The sequence below is a fragment of the Poecilia formosa genome, unplaced genomic scaffold (assembly GCF_000485575.1).
Source record: "Poecilia formosa unplaced genomic scaffold, Poecilia_formosa-5.1.2 Scaffold182, whole genome shotgun sequence".
In the NCBI taxonomy this organism is placed as follows: domain Eukaryota; kingdom Metazoa; phylum Chordata; class Actinopteri; order Cyprinodontiformes; family Poeciliidae; genus Poecilia; species Poecilia formosa.
Window position 1 is genome coordinate 1,069,984 of NW_006800121.1, and position 23,174 is coordinate 1,093,157.

The window sequence follows — 23,174 nt, forward strand, 5'->3', positions numbered from 1 at the left end:
TATGCATAGATACAGATTTTGCCTTTTCTCTTGTTTTTTTTCTTATTATTATTATAAGTGACGAGACATTTTACACTCACATTAAAAACAGTCCCCAAAGTTTCTACAACAATGGAGTGGAGGAGGAGGAGGAGGAGAGAGGGATGGAGGGAGAGAGGGAGCGCTGGGATGATTTACAGTCCCTCCTCCGTCCTTCCCACCGTCTTTACTGGGAATGCTCCTCCTCCCGCAAAAAAAGACAGCATATTGAAAGCAGTGTGTGAGCTTCTCCAGCTTTAAAGCAGTTATTTGGCAGAGGAAAAAAAAATTATAAGGAAAAAAAAGACCTTTACATAGTTTTCAGTGCTAGATGTTGGATTTTCCTTTCCTACAAGGAGTAGTAGTAGTTTTTATTTTTTTTGTTTTTAAATTCAACTACAAGGGGCGAGGGGGAAACTGGCTTGATTTCCTGAGAACCATTGCTGGTTATTTAGCAGACAAGAAGAGGAATAGTTTAAATAACCAACGCCATGGCCAAGAAAAAAAAAACAAAAAAACACTGATCCGAATTCCCAGAGTTACAACGCATCGTCTTCATCCTCAAGAGTTTTTTTTTGTTTGTTTTTTCTATTTCTTTTTATAATTTTTATATATACTTTTTTTTTTAGCTTTTTAATTTTTTTTTGTTATTTTATTTTTAGTTTATCTTCTCTTTAAAATGAAGAATGGACACACGTTCTGCCTCCTAAGTCTTGTAAACAAGAGGTTGCAGTGTGGCACCTCCAAAAAACATCGAAAGCCTATTCTGAAAGTGCTGTTCCCTCCACGCTCCATTAGGGGGCGACCGGGAGGGCTTGCTAGATAGGCCCCGCCCACTTCTTAGAGCGGGAGAGGCTTGCTAGTCCCAGCTGCGGCTACAGTCCTTTGCACTGCAGAGCTCAACTTTCTTTAGTTTTAAAACAAAAATTGGTGCAATACTTTTATAAATGTCACTTATTCTTTTCATGTTGTTTTATTTCTATCACCAGATAATCATCCTAAGTCAGGCTTTATTTTTGAACTTATCTGTTGATCTTGAACTCCACAACAACGCAGTAAGGTAGGCGTGCCAAGGCAGAGAGGAGCGCACATATACTCATTCACAATGCAATCACATACACACAAAGTACTCGCGCGCACACGTACGATAAGGACCTCAATGAGTAAACAGCTACACTGGAAAAAACTGGCTGCTCCCTCTATATTGCAGATTATATATACTGAGAAAAAAACCACATTCAGTGCAAAGTTAAAAAAGCTCATACTCCAACATCGTCAGCAAACAAAACGCAAACAAAAAAAAATTTGAAAATGTTGAAAATAAAAGAATTGGAATTCAAATAAACATGACCAATGAAACAAAATATATAATAATAATAATAATAATGAACTTGACTGAAGCTTTTTTTCGGTCTGAAAGAGTACTACCTGGAAGCAAATATCCATCCGTTCACATTATAGAATTGGCCTGCATGATTCAAGTATTCCGACTGATATGTTTTTGGGCTAAAACAAAGTGGACATATGTGCAGAAAGAGAAACGTAACTTGTATTCCACAGGGGGAGACACCCCGGACCCCCGTTTTCTTGAATATCTTGTAAATGAGAAAGAGTCCCAACTAGTGCTGCTGCGTTTAGAACTACTCTTTTCTTTCAGTTTTCTTGAGCTGATTATTCTCTACTGACCCGTCTCCCGGCCCCCCACTCCCCGTCTGGCGCTTCACATGGAGTCCCCGCCCCCCGTCAGGTGGTCCACCGGGAGGAAGGAGCTGATTGGAGAGGAGCTGCTGATCCGCCCCTGCTCAGCGGCGCTGGGGTTCCCCCACAGGCTACTGGAGTAGTTGGGCCCGCCCCACAGAGAGGATCTGTGCAGGTCACCGCTGTTCCACTGGCTGGGGTCAGAGGCGCGGCTGGGGAAGGGGTGAGCCTGATCCATTCGGCTTTGAGAGGAGCCGATGGCCTGCCAGCCAGAGGAGGGCGTGGCCAGTGACTGCCCTTGTGCAAAGAAGCGGCTGATTTCCTCCTCGCTGGCGAACTCAGCCAGTATAGTAGTGTTCCCCAAAACACACCTGCAGGGACACGAAGACGAGTTTATGTTTGCCCCGACACAAAACCCCGAGTAGAGCTGCTGAAAAAGATAAGGGTTCATACATTTTTTTTTTTTTACAGTAAAATTTAAGCATTTTTTCAGGATTTTCCAGCTTCACATTTGAGACAAAAACCACACAAATAAAAAAAATTCAATTCAATTCATCATTATATGAGGTTTAGTGCTGTTAATAATGATGTATTTTACATTCTGCATCTAGGATAAGATAAACTAAAATATAACATTTTATGTTTTGAAATGTTTCATGTGTCCCGGACAGATCCAAGAATAAAACAACAATTTAACAAATAATAATGAAAAAAAACTTCCCAATTTCATCAATAATGCCATTTCAATGTATAAAATACAAGCCAAGCTTTATTTCATCTACACAGATCAATAATTCATGAGTCAATATTTATCAGATTGAAATAATCCAAACGAAGCACATCAAGGTAAATGGCCTTCCTGCTCAGATTAAATGCTTAAAGCACAAAAAAGTTACAAAAGAAATCTATATTAAAAAAACGCTCTCAGTTTTTCTGATATTTAGCAAAAGGAAATAATTTTGGTAATGATATCTGACCCAAAACAAGAAAAGTTTGGCGTGATTTAACTTAAGACGGTAAGAAAAAAAAAGTGTGCGTCTTTTTTATTAGGCGTATGAAAACATCTGGTATCAACTGTAACGATTTCCAAATTTAGGCTTTTAATTTAACTTTGGATTGTAATTTATTACAAAACTTTGCAGTTTGAATATCAAGCAGATTTAAGAACTTTTTTACTTCAGATAAAAGGCTCACAAAACTTCACATTTATATAAAAGAAAAACAAAAAAAGTTTCTTCATACTTTTAAGTTGTGTGGGTCTGTCATATTAAATCTCAATGCAGTAAATTCAAATTTGTGGTTGTAAAATGGCAAATTGTAATAAAGTTTAAGGGAATAAATATTTTGCGATGTAACAGCACTTGGACCTCGAAACAACTGGCTAAAATAAGCTGATGGAAAGAAACGAGTTCGCGAATGACATGAAAAGTTGTATGATTGACAGTCTATAAAGTCTGTTGGTGGAAATAAATAGTTCATTCTCACATGTGCAGGCTCTTCTGGGCCTTGGCGGCTTCATCCTTTGAGCTGTAGCAAACCACGGCGTTACCATGTGGCAGGTTGAGGTGGAATGTGATCAGAGGGCCATGCTGCATGCACAGAGTCCTCAGTGTAGAGCCGTCAATCTGGGAACCCAAAAGGAGCACGCAAGCTAAAACATCAAGCACTTGGATAGTAATAAAACACTTAGTTTGTGCTGCGATTTATTTAAACTACTCCGAGTACCTGAGGTGTGAGATTTTTCAGAACGAGCCATTGGGTTCTCCCTGAGCTGCTGCTGTCACCCCAACTGGAGCCTGATTAATAAAAACATCATTTAAAACATTTTAAAAAAGCAGAGAGAGAGCGACATCTCACTCTGTAAAATTATTTATAATAGTAAAATTATAGAAACACCCATGCTGTCTCACCGGGCGTGTATCTGGACTCGGAGGAGCTCCAGCCCCCCAGCCTCAGGGCAGAGCCGTCCCAGCTGGAGGAGGCGGGGCTGGGCTTCTGGCTGGTGAGGCCGGGCGGTGGTCTGGAGGGGGCTGCTACTGGCAGCGGCTTAGGAGACAGGGGGACCTTCCAAAGCTCATGGGCTAAAGAGGAGTTGGACACAGAACCGCCGCCAGGAGACCACTTTGACTCACTGGGTCTAGCTGCAAGGGGGGGAGACAGAGTTTGATTTTATTTAGGAAATGTAAAACTGTGGATCCATGGAGAGAGTATATTTACAGAAAGACGGGTTGATTTAGAGCCACGACGTGATTCCCGAGTGTGAAACGTACCTGAAGTGCTTTGTGCTGTACTGGTGAGGGAACCGCTGTGGCTGGAGGCACGAATGGATGACCAGGCACTGTTAGAAGGCATCGTGGTGTTCAGTGATGAGGATGGCCCTGGGAAACCATAGCAACAGCGTTATTTCTATTGCGTCGTCTCCTATTTAAAGGAGTGCAAAGCTTGGAGTTTCTGATGAGTCTCCAATCTTTAACGAAAAACCTGATTTGCCAATTCCGGTTTTGGTGGATGCCATTTGTTTTTGTCTAGAAAGTCGCTAAATTGGCAACAGTGGGATGACTTTTGTTAACCGCGTAGGTGCAGACGTGACCTGGTGGGCGGGTCAGTCAGTCAGTCCTCTCTCACAGCAGAGAAAAAAGGAGATCGTGGCTCATTCTCAGACCTATGCAGCGGTAGACAAGGTCAGTTTCTCAAGTATTGGTCGATCGCCGATCTCTCAAGGTTAAGAAAATAGGGGCCAATTTATTGGCTGACTTGACTCCTCCGAGTTCCCTTATTTACTAAACTTAGAATCACATCTTCACATTTGAAGCGAGGAAGTATGACGGGGCAACATTTTAAAGACGTTTTGTGTGGCCTACCGTTGTTCCTGTCCCTGAGGAGGTCTGTGTCGCGGACGGTGCTGATGGAAAGGTTGTTGATGACACTACCAGGGGTCACGTAAGGGTCAGTCTCGGGGTCGATGTTGGGGTAACCTTTCCAAGGCTCCCCGGGCCGGAACTCTGCAGATAGTCGTCCGCAGTTATTAGCGGTCATTCCAAAGAAACCATTTAAAAAGGAGTTTCCTAGGTTGACGGGGCATCTACCTGGGGGCCAGGTGACAGTATTTCCATGGGGAGGAGGGGAGTTGGCACGGGGTGGCCAGCCATCCCCCACAGAGCCCATTGATTGACCAGGAGGACTCAGGGGAGACGGGCCGGGAGACAGGAAATCACAGAAAGGAGAGTCGTCCAGACGGAGTCCAGACGACATAGCACCTGTAGGATGAAACCTCAGGCTTAGAGACGCAAACAAGTCGACAAGCAGACAGCAGTTTTTTTTCAATGTGCTGTTACTAAATGCACTTAAGGAGTACCAGGTTTACTGCTCTGCTCCAGGGGGTCAGCAGCCCAAAGTTTCTTCAGTCTGGACTGCGGCAGCTCTTTGTAGTTCACAGCTCCTCCGCCACTGCTGCTTCCACCCCCAACACCCATGTCCAGGGTTACATTCTGGTTAGAGTTCAAGCCTGATGGCAAGAGACGGAGGCAGAGGTCAGGAACAGCGAGAGTACAATCAGCTTAATGAAAAATATTCACACCATTTAAACTTCTTCACATTTTTTTTACGGAACAACCACAAACCTCATTGGTGAACTGAGAAACATGGAATGAATTAGTTTCAGTCGATCCGAGTCGAATCTTTGCAGAACTTTCAGTCACTAGAAATGAGTCTGTTGGAATATTTTTTGCCCACTTCTGTTTGCTAAAACAAGGTTTCCCTCAGGAAACCTGCTCAGCACGGTGGTAGTCCACCAGCGGCCCAAAGTGCATCAACTATAAACCTAGCTTAATCCGTCTAAAGCCCTATCTAACATAAATGACGCTTCACCTGCCCGCCAGGCTTATGGTACACTAGGAGAACCCTGCTAATAAAGCTCAAGCTCAGTCAGATGAGATTAAGATTACATAGCATCTGAACATCAGTTTTCATATCTCATTGCCAACAACAGGTAAGATTTCTCATCGGTTCCTGTCCTTCTTCACCCATACTTTAGTAAATCGTGAATAAAATTACGTCAACCCCATTTGAAATTCGAGAAACTGCGTCTGGTGATTTAGACGACTGACTAGGAGTCGACATACCAAAGGAGAAGTTGCCAAAGGAGCCGATGGAGGAAGCGTCCTTCTGCAGGTCTGGGGTGTTTTGGGACAAGTAGTTGTCGGGATACGGTTTGAGTTGCCGAGGAGGCTGCATCATTGATGGAGACGAACCAATGGGACGCGTCTGTGGAGAGGAGGAGGAAGGAAGCGACATTTTACCTATATCTGGTGGAAGTTGGCTTGAAATTAGGAAACCAACTCACCTGTTCAGTCTGACGACCCACGGGCATGGCCCTCTGGCTTTGAACCTTTTGCTGCTGCTGATGCTGAAAGAGAAGACGCTGCAGACAGACGACGGAGTCAAAACGCAGAACGAGAATCACGACGACCCTTTTAATGACAGTTCTCGCATTTTAACTAAGCCGGGTCTGTGCAAGCCTCCACTGTCATACCTGTAACTGGCTGAGCTGGTTGAGCTGGTTGAGCTGGGAGAGTTGGTTGAGCACAGCCACCTGCTGACCAAACAGAGGGTTCAATCCACTGTTAGCTCCTGGGTACTTCAGCAGAGAGGGAGGGACCTGGACCAACAGAGACGGATGCAGGTTTAAGTAAGATCTGCCGTCTTTGGAAGATGAAATGAGGAAGAACACCAGGATGTTCTTCCTCAAAGTGAAGCTTGTGACGCCATTTGCTGAATTAAGCTCTGACTGGATATAAAGGCTGCATTGCCTTTATTTGAGACGCAATTTAAGTAAACAAAGCAAGTAGTTCTTCAGCTTTTGCAATGCCGTCTTGACCATATCAACAAATATATTTAGATGGCAATACCAAAAATGGTATAATCTGGAGACAGAAAAATAAGCATGAAGTTTGGTGAATAAAGGTAATTTTTCATACTGCAATTGGTAATTTAACGATACATTTAAAATGTTCATACTGAGCAAAATTTTATCACAAAACTCCAATAATAATAAACACATAAATAAATTATAATGAAAACTATCAATATAAATATATACAATAAAGATGAATGGGAGCTTATTAGTCTTATGCCAACAGCAGGAGAAAATGAGAATTTGTTCTCAATCAACCCACCAAAAATAAAGGAAAAATTAAGGGAAAAAATAACTAAAATATTTGATCATTTACAGTTTTATACTTGAATCTGGACTTGGTTTGACTGTTTGAAACAAAATTGTTTTGGTTTCTCCCCCAAAACTGTAAAAATGTTTTCCACAAAATGTTTTCCACCTTGATCCAAATATTTTCCATGAAATTAGTGGGAATTTTGGCGTCGCATTTTTCTAATTTCTTGCAGATATTTCAAGCACTAGCTAAAAGATTTGTACAAAACCTTCATGCAATTCCAAAATTCAACAAGTTTGTTCAGTTTTGTTGTTTATTCTCCAAAAATAAAGAATAGAAAAGTAAAAATTTCTGGCAGGCTTCAAAAGAGCCCAAGAGTTTCAAAAAAACAAATTGTTTAAAAACAGTTGCTGAATGCCACATGATTATAATATAATTACTGCATTATTAGTTTGGTCTACCTGAGAGGGCAGGATGGTCGGAGGCACTTGGTTGCGAAGATTGGGTTGAGGTGGGGGCTGGGACTGGGGGCCTCCTCGGCCCTGTGCTACGCTGCTGCCACCCAACATGGGATTTACATTCTGAGGAGGAAAAAAAAAGAAAAAAATAAACCATTTCATATGAAGTTATTTAAACAACCAAGATGCAACAAGAGAAACAACCAACCACATGCTTTTTTTAAGAGTTTAAGGTCTAAGATTTAATAAATGTCAGGAATGTGTTGGAAAATAAGCCACAACGCCAGCCATGTAATCTGAAAGCTCAAAATAATAAAAAAAAAACCCCAACAACCACTCGTCATCCTTCCACACTCACCTGCGGAGCGGCCCCAGAACTAGAGTGGGAAGGGGATGGCCCAGAGTTGAAACAGGGGATAGGCTGAGCAAAATTGCTAGGGGAAAGGCTCATGCTTTGATTGGAGGAGAGCTCATCAGAAGCAGGGCTATCATAAGCGGAAAGCTGCAGAAACAAAGGCCCGGCGCGAACAGCACATGGACGGCAAGCACAGAGGGACAGGAAGCACGTCAGCAGCCAAATAAGCACAGAGAGGGAAGGGAAGAAAAGAGACAAAGTAATTAATTTTGCATAACGAGGAGGGTGAGAAGAGAAAATTCTGGGTGCGAGAGAAAAGTGCAGCGAAGCACAAACAGATTTAAGATCGAGTTGAAGCGCGACAGAAAAACGGACCTGGAAATTTTAACTAAAAAGAAAAGCCTGAACCTCGCGGCAATCTGGTCAAACTCCTTATGAGAGGCCATTTAATCAAGTCAAATACATGAAAAAAAATTACAAGTAATGCTGCGCAGCAACTGAGAAGAGCTCATTTTAAAAAAAAAAACAAAAAAAAACAGTGCAGACATGCAGCGTGTCAGAACAACCACTGAGGGGCAGAAGAGGGCAAAGAAAGCAACAGCTAAGCAGACGATCCTCCCCTCTAAAGGCTTCATAGCTGAAGCTGCTGCGTACCTTGTCAAGGTAAGGACGATCTACGACAGAGTCCTTGTGATACTGGTGTCGAGAAACTGGGTTCTTCCCCATGATGCCGTTGTAGTCCCCCATGCTGCTCATGTCCATACGTTTGTCCGTCCCCATGCCTGATCCTGGCTTCATGGACTCGTCAGGAGAGTCCCTCTGCAAAGGCAAGAAGATCTAGATTTACTGACATTGTTTGAGGAATATGATCAGGAATTTATGCACAGAAAGGCATACAAGTTGCATCTCCTATTGATAATATCCCTGAAAATCTTTGTATCTCGCCCCCCCCCATTTCCTACATAAAAAAAGTTGAGCCTCTCCACTCTGCTTCCAGGGTCAGACCTTGATTTCCAAATGAAGTGCAAAGTTTAAATTTAATCTAAAGAGATGAAATTAAAAGAGTCCTTTATCTCTTTAGCAACAGGTAACCTCTGGTCCAGGAATGCAGGAGCTGCTGTAGATGCGTGTCTGCGGCTCTTAAAGGAATAAAATCTACAAATTCCTAAGTGGGCGTTTCCTTCACATTCCCATCGAGACTGAATACGTTTGTACAAGTTATTCTAACAGTTTTTCTTTGCACTAAACTTTCCACTTATATGCTGAAAATGCAGCAATCTGAACAACTAGCTTCATTCTGTGCAGCCCATGATATCTCTGGACTGTGTATATATATATATATATATATATATATATCGAATTACTGAAATCAATTACATTTTTTAAAAGTTCTTCAAAATATACCTGTATTTTAAGCATGTTTTTCCACTCATCTCCTCTGTGTCCGAGTTGTACTAACGATGTGAGATTATTGAAACATTCAAACAGAAACTGAACTTTGAGCAGAACAGGATGAAGCTTACAGAGAAAGACATGCTGTTGAACTGGGCGATAAAAGGTTTCCAATGGTCGTCCTGCTTGTTGACTGGTTTGTTCATCTGAAACACAGATTTAAAAAAAGAAAGAGAGACTCTTAGTTTGTCAACAAAAAAGAGGGGAGGGGGAAATCTAAGTACTTCTGCCTTTTTTAATATAACTGTGTTTAATTGGTCAGACCTTGTTGGGGCCTTTTTGCTTGTAGTTCCACGTGTTCTGGTCATGAGACCGGCTGTCCTGTTGGTTGTTGCTCCACATCCCAATCTCCACCTCCTCCTCCTGGTCCCAGCTGTTGCTCATGGACACGTCCTCACTACCCCACGTCTCCATAGGCTTGGGACCTGCAGATATTAAGGAAAGACGTTAAACGACAAGAAAACAAAAGCAGGCGGTGCAGTACGTATGTGAGGTGAACACCTGCCGTCCACCTACCAGACTTGTGCTGGTTGCCCCATCCTGGCCCAGATTCTCTGACGTCCTTGTTGGGTTCGTCCCAGCCAGCGCTGGTGTCCATGGGCTTCCCCCAGGCAGATGTCCCGTTGTCCACCGTCACAGGTGGACCAGCTGAAGGTTCCCCCCATGAGGAAGACTCCTTCTGCTGAGAGTAGGGCTCTCCCCAGCCTGCAGAAGTGGAGGACACCATATGAGCCGCTGTGTAATTTCTGAAGTGTCCCCTTCAGTAGCTGAGACATTGTTGGTATTCGGAAGCATTTCTCTTTTCTTAAACACAGGGAGCCTCTGCAATCAGTCAAACCTCTGGTGTTTAGACACCTCTTTTAGTCTGCTTTGACTAAGGAAGGGTTACACCAATGCCAGCTTGATTAAGCAAGTGTTTATTTAGATGTTTAGCCTTTATATAGTGAGAAACATGTGCAGAAGGCTCTTGTTACAGCTGACCCCTCAGACCTGCAGCTTTCTCCTTCTGCAGGAGGAGTTTGGGGGGAATGCCAGGGAGGGCTTCTTATAAAAATAGGACTGACCACGGGGTAGCCAGAGGTTTCAAAGGTCCTCTGGTAAATGTGCATACAGTTGCAAACTTGCATAAAGGACAAAACTTGAAATCGATGGACACCAGAGATGGGTATCGTATCGTCCATCATTTATCATGATACATTTCACCACAATACATTCCAATTAATGTTTATAAAATCAAAAAATGTCCGGCTCATCGGCAATGCGACATGCATATTGTGTTGAGATATAATATGCACGCCTTGTAGCAGAATATTAAAAATGTCCAAGTCAAAATCCACTATTTTGATAGTTAAGCTTTCAATTCATTACAAAACAACTCAATTTAACAGCAGTCAGAATTAGAGGTGGTTGTCACATTCGAGTCCATTTAAACCAGTTTCAGCAGATGTCACAAACTCAAATTTAAGACCTTTGACACCACCGTGAATTTAATTTAAGACCCATTATCTCCAAAAACATGCACAGACTTCGTCCAGTAAATTGCTGATGAATGTGCACTTTCCAATGATGGACACACACACAAAAAAAAGCTAGCTAGCAAGAGTAGGTTAGCAGTGAGTCGCAGGACATAATGAAGATGTCTGCATGTAACCAAGACTTTTGCCTGACAGAAAAATCCCACAAGGAATAAAAAAGAAAAAAATAGACTATGCAACAATAAATAGTCCTACCAAGACAACATTTAAGATTCGTAATTAATATATATAAACCCAACTGTTTTTTTTTTTTTTATTTATTTATGTAGGACTTTTTAGGTACATTAACTTAAGACTTTTTAAGGATGCGCAGACACCCTGTAAACAGTCCTGCCCTTGTATTCTACCCATCTTGTAGCTTTTTAGGAACTTTAAACATCTGGGTAAAAAAAAAAGCATCCCCACATCATGAGGCTGTTAGCATCTATCATTTTATTTCTAAAAATCTAAATTGTTTTTCACCACTTTGCAATTGTGCAAAACATTGTGATACTCTATTCCCTATCATGCAAAAATATCTTAATGTTTATGAAAAATATGACAAATGCAGCTATGAATATGGGCAAAACACAGAGGTTGTTGTAGTTGGTTCACTGCACAAGGACGTGTGAATGGGCTTAACACCCTATTTGTGCATTTCTCTTTCTCAGGCCCTTTCTGCAGAATAGCTGCCTTACACTGAAAACATTCCCATTACCAACGCAGAAGACCTCCTCCTTTGCCATTCATGTTCTCTCTTGCTCTTTTCTACTTCAACTCAACAAAAGTGAACGTGCAGAATTGGTGGGTGAACAAAAAAAAAAACTAAAGAAAGGAAGAAGAAGAGGTGAATGAGAAAAAGAAAAAAAATGATGCTTTTAGCATTCCAGAGAGATGACTCAACCAGCTTTGGAAAAAGCTCTCAGCTCAGACAACACAGTAGGAGGACTGAGAAAGGTTTCTACTGGCTCAGTTTTTACCCATGCAGCTCTGAAAACCCATGCATGTGTTATTTGTGAGCATCTGCACAAATAACACATTTTAATTCAGAATACAACTGCTCACTTAATGTGGTATATTTACCTAAAAGTTGAAACGTGAATGCATGATCTGCTTTGAGATTACTTCATGAGATTTAATATATCCAAGTCTCATAACTTACATATACTAGGTAAGGTAGTATAACTTTTATTTTTTTTATTTTATGTAAAAACAGAAATATCTGTGATGTTTTGGATTTATCTGTTCATTCTCTCTAATGAAATGTCAGCTTGTCAAGAGTTTTCCTCTATTACATAAACAGACATTTAAATACACAGTGAAAAAGGTCATTCGTATTCGCAACTTAATATGTTTGCAACCTACTTGAAGTGGAGGTTTTGTCCTGGTTGACGTGCTGCACAGGCGGCATTGAGCTGTGTGCTGGGTGGGGTTTATTCTGAGAGGGCGGGGCCATGGGCTCCGGATCCGACTGAGTGGTCCTGCTCCACATGTTGACAGCGCCTCCGCTGTATTTACCTGTGAAAAGTTTGCAACATTCTTATAAATAGCATGTTTTTATTTTTCAGGCACAAATATGCAAGGACATTTTGGGATATTTCTTTTTTTCAATGAGCCTACTCATTGAAAAAAAAATTCTGTATAATTCTTTGAATACAAATATGCTACTTTGGTGTAATCGTGACCTAACATAGTGCAAATCTGACAGCTTCATGTCTGTCACTTTGCAATAGAAAAAGATTTCCATTCATACTCTCAAGTGCTCAGTTGTTAGTTGCCTTTAATGGTTTAATGTAAAATCAGTCTTTTTAAAGATATTAGTATTGGATTGGGTCGTTACCAGGATCTCCCCACGCTGCAGTTCCGTCATCAATCTCCATTCTCCGACGGATGGACTCTGGAGAAGGTTCCTCCCACCCAGTTGCAATGTTCTCCTTCTGGCCTACAGCAGGCATTGGGCCACCAAGCCAGCCTGAAATAACAAAACCATGACATAAGCTCGATTATTCCTCTCAAAACGCTTCACTGTAAACGCATTCAGTTCAGCTATGATCAATTCTAGCAATGGTAAACCCCTCTGATCCCTACCTGTGGGTTTGCTGGAACCCTGGTTGCCCCTGGACATGCTGGATTCAGGACCTTTACTCCATTCGTTAGAAGGTTTAGTGTTGGCGTCCCCCCAGTTCTGAGCTCCATGGTTGTTCTTCCCTGGCTCACCCCAGCCTTGGCTGCTACTTTGAGGGTTGGGCTTGTGGACCGGGTCTCCCCAGTTGGAACTGGGGTTTGGAGTGCTCTGGTCAGGAGTATTTGATCCTCCGCTGCCTACCCAGGTGCTGCTGCTGCTGGTGGTCCGGCTCGGCTCGCTCCAACATCCGGAGCCGGAGCGGTCGCTGTCGCTGTCCCAGCCCACTGAGCTGGCGCCCTTCTGAGGTTCCCCCCAGTGGTTGCTGGCTCCTGTTCTGGTGCCGTCGCCACCGCTGCCCCATCCCTCGCTACCGTTTCCACTGTTGGACCCCCAACCCTGCTGCATTTTGGGTGTATTAGTCCATGTCATTGACCTAAAGGGGGGGGTAAAGGTTGGTAAATTGTAAATACACACTGAAAAACAAAAAATATAATAAAATTGTTATAAGCATGGTTGAGAGAACATTCAGAGAGAAAATGTGATTATTAATATAAAGGAATACCAGAATTTAAAGGTTTTATTAAAAAAAGAAGCAACAATTGGCTCTACTTCCAATGCATTTTGATACATGCTGATTAAATATTCTGGTATGAATATACCAATTTAATTCTGGTAACAAGCTATCAGCTGGTTAATAAGTCTGGCTTAACAGATATTCTAATCATACACCTATGAATGATGGCTGCCGCTCATTTTTCCTTTCAGCCAGCTGAGCAGCAGCAAGAGGAGGGAGTTGCAAAGCAAAATTTGCAACTTTCTGTTTTACTATGACCTTGTTAAGCCATTAAAAATTTGTTCTAAGAAACTCTCAGAGTAACTTTTTAGCTTGCATGCAGCTGGAAAGTTGGGCAATGCTCACCTGTCCTCTTTAACGTTGTTGTTGTTCCAGGTGTTGCTGCTGTTACCACCCTTGTAACTGGATCCATCATCCCAGCCACCTCCTCCTTTACTGTCCCAACCTGATGTTTGTTTCTGCTCTCCCCAGCCAGAGCCTCCATTATCAGGGCCTGAGCTGCTTGGCCCAACCCCCCAACCTGCAAGCACATCCAAGACACAATGATCAACTTTCCTTCTTGATGTTTTATAGTGGGAACAGTAGGTTTATGTTGAATATTTCAGCTCCTACCTCCAGAGGTCTGGGAGGGAGCTGCCGACGTTGCTGTGCCCCAGCTGGAACCCCCGCTGCTCTGCTTTCTTTCATCCCCTTTAGGACCCTGATTGACCGAGGGAGAGTTGACGTCCCAAGCGGTGTTCTGCCGTATGGGCGTTTGTCCCCATCCAGTGTTGGAAAGAACCCTCGGGTCCACATCGACCCGGGTTATGGCTGGCGTCATCGACGGGGTATGGTTGCCTTTCCTGCGGTTTCCTCCTTTAGACTGGTTGACGTCCCTGTCTGAGCTGGATCGACCTCCGGAGCTTTCACAACTTCCTTCGCTTCCTCCGGAGCAGCCCCAGCCTCCAGTGACTCCTCCCAGGCTCTGACTCCCGCCGCCTGCTCCTGCTCCTCCCATACCCATAGCGTCATCCTCGAGGCTCTTCCACCCATTGTTGGGAGAACTTCCTTTCTGAATTCCTGCGTCTGAACTGTTGCCAGTCGTCACCGATCCCCATTCTCCGTTTGACATTTTGCTGTTCGAGGTGGAAGAAGACGATGACGACGACGAGGAAGAGGAGGATGCGCTGCTCCCCCACGGGCGAGGGATCCCTGCTGGAGGGCCCACAGTAGTTTGGTTTCCACTTCCAGGCGCTTGGCCTGTAGAGCCTGGGATTTGATTAGGGCCAACGCTCCAGGACAAGTTACTTTGAGGCTGGTTCGGGGTGTTGGTGGGCCCTTGGTCCGACCGTGGGGCCCCAGTGTTATTGTGGTTATTATTACTCTTAAAAGCAGCAGTAGAGGAGTTCTGGGAGTTCACAGTGTCTACATTAAGGGGGCCTTTGTCTACAGGGTAGGTAGCTGCGCCCCAAGGCGTACCAAAAGCCCCAGTACCTCCTGATTCTCCTTGAGGGTGCTGGGGAGCTAATGAGGAGCTTCCATTGGCCAGCGGCCCCCCATTTCCTCCTCCAATGGAGCCCCAGGAACGCTCCCCGCTGAGCAGGGGTGAGGCGGTAGAGTCTGGTGGACTAGAGGTCATTGTGGCGTTAGTAGTAGTAGTAGTATTCATCAGGATAGTGTTATTTGGTCCATTGGGTTCAGTGTTAAGGTTGCTAGGCAGCAGACCGCCATTGCCACTGTTGCTGCCTCCTAACACCTTGCTGCTCGATGTACCATTATTCACCTCAGTGTCTTCCATCATACTGCTGCTGTCTGGAGCTGCCATGCCCCCCCAGGCCATTAAGGGCCCCTGGTGAGGAACCACACCCAGTTTGGAAGTCATCCCGTGAGCCTGTGGAGGCCTTTGGCCCTGGCACACCGGGTTTGGGGTTGGATTCTGTGGCCAGGCACCGTGGTTGGCATTTGGATTTAAAATGTTTGGGTTTGACCCTCCATTTATATAAGAGTTGCTTCCACCGATGGTGTTCATGTTGCTGCCTGACTGGGAGCCCCATACACCACTACTGCCAAATAGCTTGTTGTTGTGGTTACTCATATTATTGCTGCCAATACTGCTGGACCCAGCCATGGAGTAGTGTGAGGATCCGGTGATATTGTTTTCGTTATTTGCGTTGCTTAAGGTTCCGATGCCTCCGACCTGACAAATGTTGCTGTCTCCGTTCACGCCGACACCAACCATCATGGTGGATGTCAGGGAGGAGGGGGAAGAAGCTGTGGAGGACACGGAGGAAGAAGTGTTGGCTGACATCATCATCACTGTAGTCGCAGCAAGGCCGAGGTTCTTCTCTGAACCGACTGAAGAGTTAGAATCTGCATCCATGCATTCTGATGCCAACTCCGGATCGGACCCTGAACCACAGCCAGAGGAGGATGAGGAGCAAGAAAATGAAGAGGAGGAGGGAGGCCACACAGAGGAGCTGGGTGAACAAGTGTTGTTGGATTTGTCGGAACTCCCGTCACCTAGGACTTTGCTCCAGTTGCTGTTACCATTACTGCTGCACGGGGAGCCAGAGGACCAGGGGGGAGGTTCATACTGGGAGTCCAAGCCAGGATGCTCCAAACCTGCGGAGAACAGGATGGGACGCTGTTGAGAGTTGAGCGTAGAAGCAGCTGCAAAAAATGCTAATCTATCCATCCTGAAGCCAGAACTGGTTCGTGAAAGACCTAAAATGAAGTCTAGTTAAAGTTTTACTCCGCTATAGGAGGGTCACTCCAAGGTGGTTACAAATTGTCCAAAAGGCCTGAGGACTAAGTTGATTTCAACCCCTTTCCACCTCGATACTTTCAGGAAGGGACTTTAATAATCCAAAAAGTTTCTAGCTGGAGTTCAATAAACTGGTTTAGGGCTGCAAATGTCACATAATCTTTTGGAGAGAAAAAAAAAAAAAAAAAACAACTTGTGATTTTTGATGTAAAAAATTTGCTGTCATTATTGAAAACCTAAACTTTTACTTCTATTTTCAGGTTTTAGAGGGAAAAAAAACTTTTGAATGAATACATTTTAAAATGGTGCTTTAAAGGAAAAATGATCTAAAAATTAGTTGATGGTATTTTTGTATTTTATTGTGGAAATTCAATAATGAAAATCTGCTAAAACCTTTATTTGAAATTATAGTTATTAAAATCTAAAGACAAAGTCATCAAGAGCCTGGAAGCTGCAGACCCCTGGACCAGCGTTTCAATTTAAAACAATATTAAAATAGTATTATAATAGTAGCTCTGTAAAAGATGTTTACCAAACATTGCTTCCCAGGCTTCAGTTATTACATTAATAAGATTTGTTTAATCATGGTACAAACTCTGCGACTGATCTCTCACTGACGACCCGATGCCAGTTCCTCCCAAAACAACATCCAACTGTACGGGTAGTCCATTACGCCACAAAAGTAGAGAAACAGACCTCCATTAATACTACAAACATCGGTTTGGTGTATTAAGTCCGTTAGATGGTTTTTATTTAACTCCTCATTCACAATCTTTATATTTTGCCATTTTGTCCAATCGTTAATTTGCCAACTGTTCTGAATGCCATTGCTGCCAAAACTAAGCCTGGACACAGCTGCCACCATTTTGTCTCCACAGCAGGATACAAAAGCATGCCAAAGCTATTAAAGAAGATTCAGTGAGGCAGGCGACTGGCTGCTGACGAGGCGTTGGAGGGCATAGGAAGGATGCCAACAGCATGAGGAAAAAGAAGTTGGCAAGGGGGAGGAAATGAAGGCATCTAAGATTGAAATCAACAGCATTCAGATCTGGCATGTTTCTAAAATTAGATTTCAGACTGCATCCAGTTATCCCCCTCCTTCACCGTTAAACACCCATTCTGTCACTGTGGCGTCTGCCTAAATCTTCAGGAGGCATATTCACTGTAGTAATTCTGTCATGTTGCATCAGTATGTGGTTCTCACAGCAGGAAATAAAAGTTTGACACCAAAACCAAAGCTCAATGAATCCAGATCATTTGACTATTGTGTTAAAAAAAAAAAAGCAATCAAGAGAATATTTGATGCAACATTTACATTTTCAATCACAACTCAAAAGACGGAGGTGGTCTGTTTTAATGGCTAACAGGACAAAACTTGGGTTAGTAATGCCATTTCAAAATGAAAGCATCTAATGCAGCCTCTCAGACGCTGCAGGCACAAACAGGAAGTGTTCAGAATGACGTGGTTCCTCTTGTCAGATTTTTTAACCTTCTCTTTTCGCTAAACCTGGCAGGAAAGCCAAATAATAATGCAAGGCATACTATCAATTAAACAAACAATTCTCTATTGAAATTGTCACCCGAGATGCAACTTCCTGCTAACCTTCACAATAAAACCAAGAATGAAATGTATGTAGTTTATTATAAAGGCATTTAAAATTTTGTCTCGTTCCATTTGTAAGACGAAATTACATATTAGTATTATTATTCTACCAGCTTCCAATAATCTGTTTTACAAAAAAATAGTGATTTCAACTGGTGTCTGTGACATTTTGTTTGTTTTTGTTGGTGAAGAAGGTTCCTAAACCACAAAGACAGTATAATGAAGCCAAGTGTTGTAGCTGATGCAGCATGTCAACAGGACTGGCTACAAGTCAGCTAAACACAACCAGATATCTGAATGTTTTCCTTTAAACAATCTTCACTTCTAAAGCCTCCATCTGAAAAATAAAAAATTGTCCCCGTCCAGCGTATCTTACAATGTTTGCCTGATCTTTCCTTGCACCCTGCAACATTCCCTTCCTCTCCCATTTATCTCCATCCCACCGAGAAGCAATGAACACAATGCACCTTCCATCAAGGTCAAGACCCGGTCTCACAATTTTTTAAAGCAAACAATCATTATAGGGCATTACAGGACAGAAGGGCATGCAGACAGAGAGTTCAGGAAGAAGCCATAACGTTGTGTCACCTGTTTGATTAGGGGAATGGCTGACGGAATCCCGAATGGGAGCCATGCCTGGAAACAGAAAGCAAAGGATCAGACTTGAAAGGGGACAGAGGCGGAAAACAGAAAAAGGTTTTAGAAATAGTTGAAGCTGAAATGCAATTCAATGAGAATCCAGTAGTGCAGAGCGCTAATGTCGAGAACATTCGAGAGAAGAGAAGCTTGCAGTGTGTTAGTGGCCAGTGTACGCACAAACATTTAGGGCAGCGAGTAACGATTGAAGTAATGTATTCATTATTCTGACGATTAATCGGATTAAAAAAAACAAAAAAACATGCATATTCTGCAGATTTTTCATTCATCCACTGAAGATTATTTTATACAATGTTAGAAAAACATTAAAAAGGACAAGAAAAATAAGTTTCTTTTTGTATAAGACATTATACTGCATTTTAATCATTTCAGCCCTACCTACATCTACAGTTATCTTGAGTTAGTCAGATTTCACGACTCATAGCGTGTTTTCACTTTTGATGAATTGAGGATCTCTGCAAATTATCATGAGGTTTTTTTTTCTTCTAATCATCATAAAACGCATACTGGTCAACCCATGTATTCCTAAATGCTCAAATCAGTAAAAGCTAATTAGAACATAAACATGTTTATGTAACTCAATAGTTGTAATTATGACTCAGACATTATTTCACATGCAATCAAAAGAACACATCCCTTTGAGGCAACAGGAGGCTCACTCAAATGGTTAACCGTTTCCCTTACATTACGGTTCTCTCATACCAATTCTTAAAAATTGGATAATAACAAAAGTGTTTAGTGAGTTAAAGCAAAAGGACCCCTCCGCCACATTCAGATCCATCTAAGTGAACATTTGTCCTCAAGACCGACATCCATGGCAAACAGTGCGTTTATAAAGCCTGGTGTCGCCGTAGGAAAACAGAAAAGCTCCTTCTGCTTCTCACAGTTTACCTTTGAGTGCCACTGCTGGCTGCAGCTCCTGGCTGGACAGGAGGGCGTCCCCGACTTCGGTGGAGAACAAGCGACCGTTGGTTCCCAGGTCGGCAACGGGGAGGTCAGCGGTCAAAGCTTGGTTAAGCGCAGCCTCAAGGGTGTGAGGTGAGGAGGCAGAGCTTGTCAGAGCAGGCAGCAGGCTGATCAGCCCCCCTTGGCATTGCTGAGGACTTTGTGTGTGTGTAGGGGTGTGTGTATGGATGGGGAAGGGGTGTAGGGGGCTGTGGTTTTGATTAAGGTCTCTGTCTTGACCAAGTATGCTCTGGCACTGCGAAAAAGAAGAGAAAAATTGTATTAGTGGTTTTTAAACAACTATATCCAGGGCTTCCCCCAGTGTATTATAAGCCTGGCGGGCCACCAGGCTTTACTTGTGCCCCCCTCCAGGCTAACTACTGCTTATTTATTTAAGTCTTTTTAAAATATTTGCATTTTTAAGACCTTATAGTTTGTGTTCAGGGGTTAATCTTCCAATCTTTCAGTAACACATGATTATTAAATTCAAATTTCCCGTCAACTTTAAACATTTTCTGAACTTAAAAACACGACATGTTGCTGGACGAATGACTGCCCCAGCACCAAACCACCAGGCTTAGCAAGTTTTCTGGGGGAAACCTTGTATATCCATAAGCTAAAGCATTTTTTACATTTAACCTGAGATTTCACATTAAAACATATTTTAATTTCCCCTTTTCAGAAAGAAAACCAATTCATGAAAACCTGAAAATAATCTAGTATTCAAGAATTGAAGTGTGAAAAAACAACAGTCTGGCACCTTTCAGCCACGATCACCACTAACATCACTGATAAACTATGAGACCAAGAGCAAAAAATGATGAATAAGTTAAAAAGAACGTTAAATAACTCATCTACTGTCAGCTACGACTAGGCCTGTCACAGTAACAAATTTTGCTGAGCGATTGTCTAAACAATGATTGCGATAAACGATATTATTGTTTCAAGACCTTTTGACACTGATTTAATGGAAATGCCTAATAATGCATGTGATTTCCTGTCATAGATAGATACACTTTATTTTCAAAAGAACACATAACACTGGAACTGATAAAACAAAACAACCAAAAACAAAAATAAAATGGATTCTCAGTCTACATTAATAAAAAACGTACTTGAATAAAAACTAAACAACATAAAGCCAAAGTGGAAATAAATACTGCATTCAACCAAAAGAGTGCAGATTATGAAGTCTGTATACTATATTATCCTTCAGTAATCACTAGATTTAAATAGAGAAGACGGGCACATCCGACCACCTAATGCAATAGTTCACACTACACGATTTTTTGTCCTCATTTTCCCCTTACGACAATCTTAGATCGTTGGCCGATCTAAGATTCTCGCTGGTGATTTCGTAACCGATCATCCTGCAGTGTGTGGTGAGTTACGGTGGATTGTCGTGGCCGCTCCAATCTAAATCAGGTGTTTTCCCCGACTGGGAGCTTAACGCTGAATGTGACAGGTAGCCAATCAGAAAGCACGGATTCTCCTCCACGAGGGGAATCCCAAACAGCTGACATGGTACAACCCAAAATCCAGACATCGGAGATATGTGTAAACAACATTAATATTTATTTAACATTTCGTGCAAAGAATATAGAAATGACAAGGGGAGGAGTTGGAGCCAAATTGCTACCGCAGTTGATGAACCCGGTAAGTTTTCAGCTGTTCTTCGTTAACGTGACATAAATAGATTACAATGATTTTCATTCAGTCAGGACTTTACGCTGACTCTAGCCACATGCATCACAGGTAGATTCTAGTAAAGCATTGATTAATGCCTGGTTTTAAAATTAGTTAACTGGACTTGTAGTCATTACGTTGGGCTACAAGTCCAAAATAATGGATGTGGCTGGACACCACACAGCACGATCGAACCGTTATACCTAGGATTTCTGTCGGCTCATGTGTGATCTCAGGTTTTGAAAATAGGCCGACAACTCATGTAGCGTGCGCTGGACATTACACTAAGGAAATAGGAAGGGAGGGTCAGTGGAGAGCACCGGAGTTGAGCCTTTTTTCATTCAGTGTCATCAAGAGAAAGAAAAAACGGCAGGAAGAGACGATAAAGCTGATAATTAAAATGAGATCGATAGGTTTAATTTATCGTACAATTCATTGATTTATTGTTTATCGCGACAGGCAGATATACGGCACTACAAAAAAATACAATTAAAAAAAAAAAGGATGTATGATCAGTTTGAACAAACAACTGATTTGCATTTGGGTTGAAGATGAACATTTACCATCATCTCAGTATGAAGAGGTAATGCAGCAGACAGTTACAAAACAGGCAAAGCTGGATGTCCGGAGCATGACTGCGCAGGCCCATAAGGAAGCGATTAAAGGTTTTCAGACTTCATAACTCTCACTGTGGATTGAATCAATCCTGTTTGATCTTTCAGGCTGAAAAAAAACTAAGCAGCAACTAGCAGTATTCATCGCCTTTAATTCCCACAAGATAAATGATTGGTATCTCTGTTAACTGTATGGCTTTACCAAGAGCTCATCTTTAACAAATACAACCTTTTGTTCCTACCTGTATTACAAGCCTGATGGGCCACCAGGCTTTACATGCGCCCCCACCAGGCTAAGCATCGTTTTCTTGAGCTTTTTCATGTTTGCATTTTTTAAAGATTTTTAATGGTACGACATTATTTAAATGTCGTACCATTTCGCAGTTGCTTGCTAGTTGGTGTTCAGACATAGTTATCAAGTGATATTTTAAAATTTCCAGCCAACTTTAAAAAACTTTTAACTCAAACAAACCAATGGATGAATTACTGCCCTACCGCCCCCGTCACCGGGCTGAGCAAGATTTCTGGGGGAAACCCTGCAACATTACAAAACAGCTCTCTGTTCTGCATTTGACCCGCCCTAAATGGTGAAATCATAGCAAAAAGCTTCAGATAGTTAACTATTTATTCATCTACAGAATATATTTTATGCAACAATAAAAATAAGACTCACATAGGATGAAAAAGACCTACAGTTGCTTTTGATCAAACCTGGTTTGTTTCCGCCCAATTGGACTTCAACATCTAAATAAATTCAGTCTTAGTTGCTCTTCAAGAGGCTGTTTTTTTTTTTTTTTTATCAACATGGTCTACCTTACACGGTTCTACATTTATTTGACTCAACTGAACAGAAATACAAATGTGCATCTTGCATACATTTTTCAAACACTGGGAGCGCTTCAGGGCAGGTTCAGTCATGTTTACAACAGAGCAGCATGCTATAGGTGGGTTTCAGGGAAATACTTCGGGGGCAGCAATCTGATCAGTGATTGGCACAGAGCTTCAAGCTTCAGGCTACAGGAAAACGAAAATAGCCCTAGCTCATACGAACCCTGAAGTAGAGGCGTTGTACAACTTGTTCTGTTGCTCAGAGTGGAGCTACGAACAAAACTGAAGACCCAATTTTTAAGACGTGCCTTCAAAAGGCAGGTCTTTTACCATCTTTGCTGCTATTACTACATGTTAAGTAGAAATGGATTGCATTTTGTTTGGATGAATATTTAAGTTGAGAGAATGGAATAAGAAAAAAACCCAAAAAGACCAAACTGATCACCAAAGACGAGGCGTATCTGAAACCCATTTCAACATCAGTTTCCTATGTAGTTTGATTTTTTTTTAATGTAATTGCTACCCCAGCTAGCGCCAGCCTGTCTCGTGTTTCTGTCTGCATGCTAGCTGTGACAGCCCCTGATGTTACGCAGCTACTGCCTAAAATTAGTTACTCATTGGGAAACTTTCAACTCGGATATCAAGGACTGGATATGTGGGTCTTGTTCAACCAAAACCAGCCTGTGTTGCCATGTCATGCTTACTGAGGGAGCCCAGCAGAACAAGTTCAGCAAGGCAG

General features: G+C 42.4%; 1 protein-coding gene and 1 long non-coding RNA gene across 3 annotated transcripts; one reads left to right on the forward strand and one right to left on the reverse strand.

Moving 5' to 3' along the window:
- Positions 1 to 40: 40 nt before the first annotated feature.
- Positions 41 to 19,563, reverse strand: LOC103147423 (trinucleotide repeat containing adaptor 6A). Of its 2 annotated transcripts, XM_016678386.1 has the most exons (24): positions 19,254 to 19,563; positions 18,294 to 18,341; positions 13,972 to 15,960; positions 13,705 to 13,879; positions 12,749 to 13,218; positions 12,501 to 12,632; positions 12,026 to 12,178; positions 9,663 to 9,851; positions 9,411 to 9,571; positions 9,218 to 9,292; positions 8,349 to 8,513; positions 7,698 to 7,841; positions 7,343 to 7,462; positions 6,248 to 6,373; positions 6,059 to 6,136; positions 5,838 to 5,979; positions 5,072 to 5,221; positions 4,803 to 4,973; positions 4,578 to 4,718; positions 3,987 to 4,094; positions 3,627 to 3,857; positions 3,442 to 3,512; positions 3,202 to 3,341; positions 41 to 2,087 (listed from the first exon to the last, which is right to left on the reverse strand). In XM_016678386.1, exons 2-24 carry the CDS (start codon positions 18,337 to 18,339, stop codon positions 1,739 to 1,741), a joined length of 5,526 nt encoding a protein of 1,841 aa, XP_016533872.1. In that variant the 5' UTR covers positions 18,340 to 18,341; positions 19,254 to 19,563; the 3' UTR covers positions 41 to 1,738. The 2 variants fall into 2 exon arrangements, with proteins under 2 accessions (XP_016533872.1, XP_016533870.1); XM_016678384.1 differs by lacking the exon at positions 7,698 to 7,841 and having other exon boundaries at positions 19,254 to 19,335.
- LOC107837844 (uncharacterized) lies at positions 12,889 to 21,334 on the forward strand. Its single transcript, XR_001663892.1, has 3 exons — positions 12,889 to 12,902; positions 14,958 to 14,961; positions 21,230 to 21,334. It is a non-coding gene; the product is annotated as an uncharacterized LOC107837844 (long non-coding RNA).
- Positions 21,335 to 23,174: the final 1,840 nt, after the last annotated feature.

Coding starts and splice junctions, on each gene's coding strand:
- LOC103147423 (XM_016678386.1), bottom strand. CDS start 18,339: ATGGCTCCCATTCGGGATTCCGTCAGCCATTCCCCTAATCAAACAG. Junction 13,880..13,971: donor TCCCTCCCAGACCTCTGGAG/GTAGGAGCTGAA, acceptor ATGTGCTTGCAG/GTTGGGGGGTTGGGCCAAGC. Junction 6,137..6,247: donor ACCAGCTCAGCCAGTTACAG/GTATGACAGTGG, acceptor GTCTGTCTGCAG/CGTCTTCTCTTTCAGCATCA.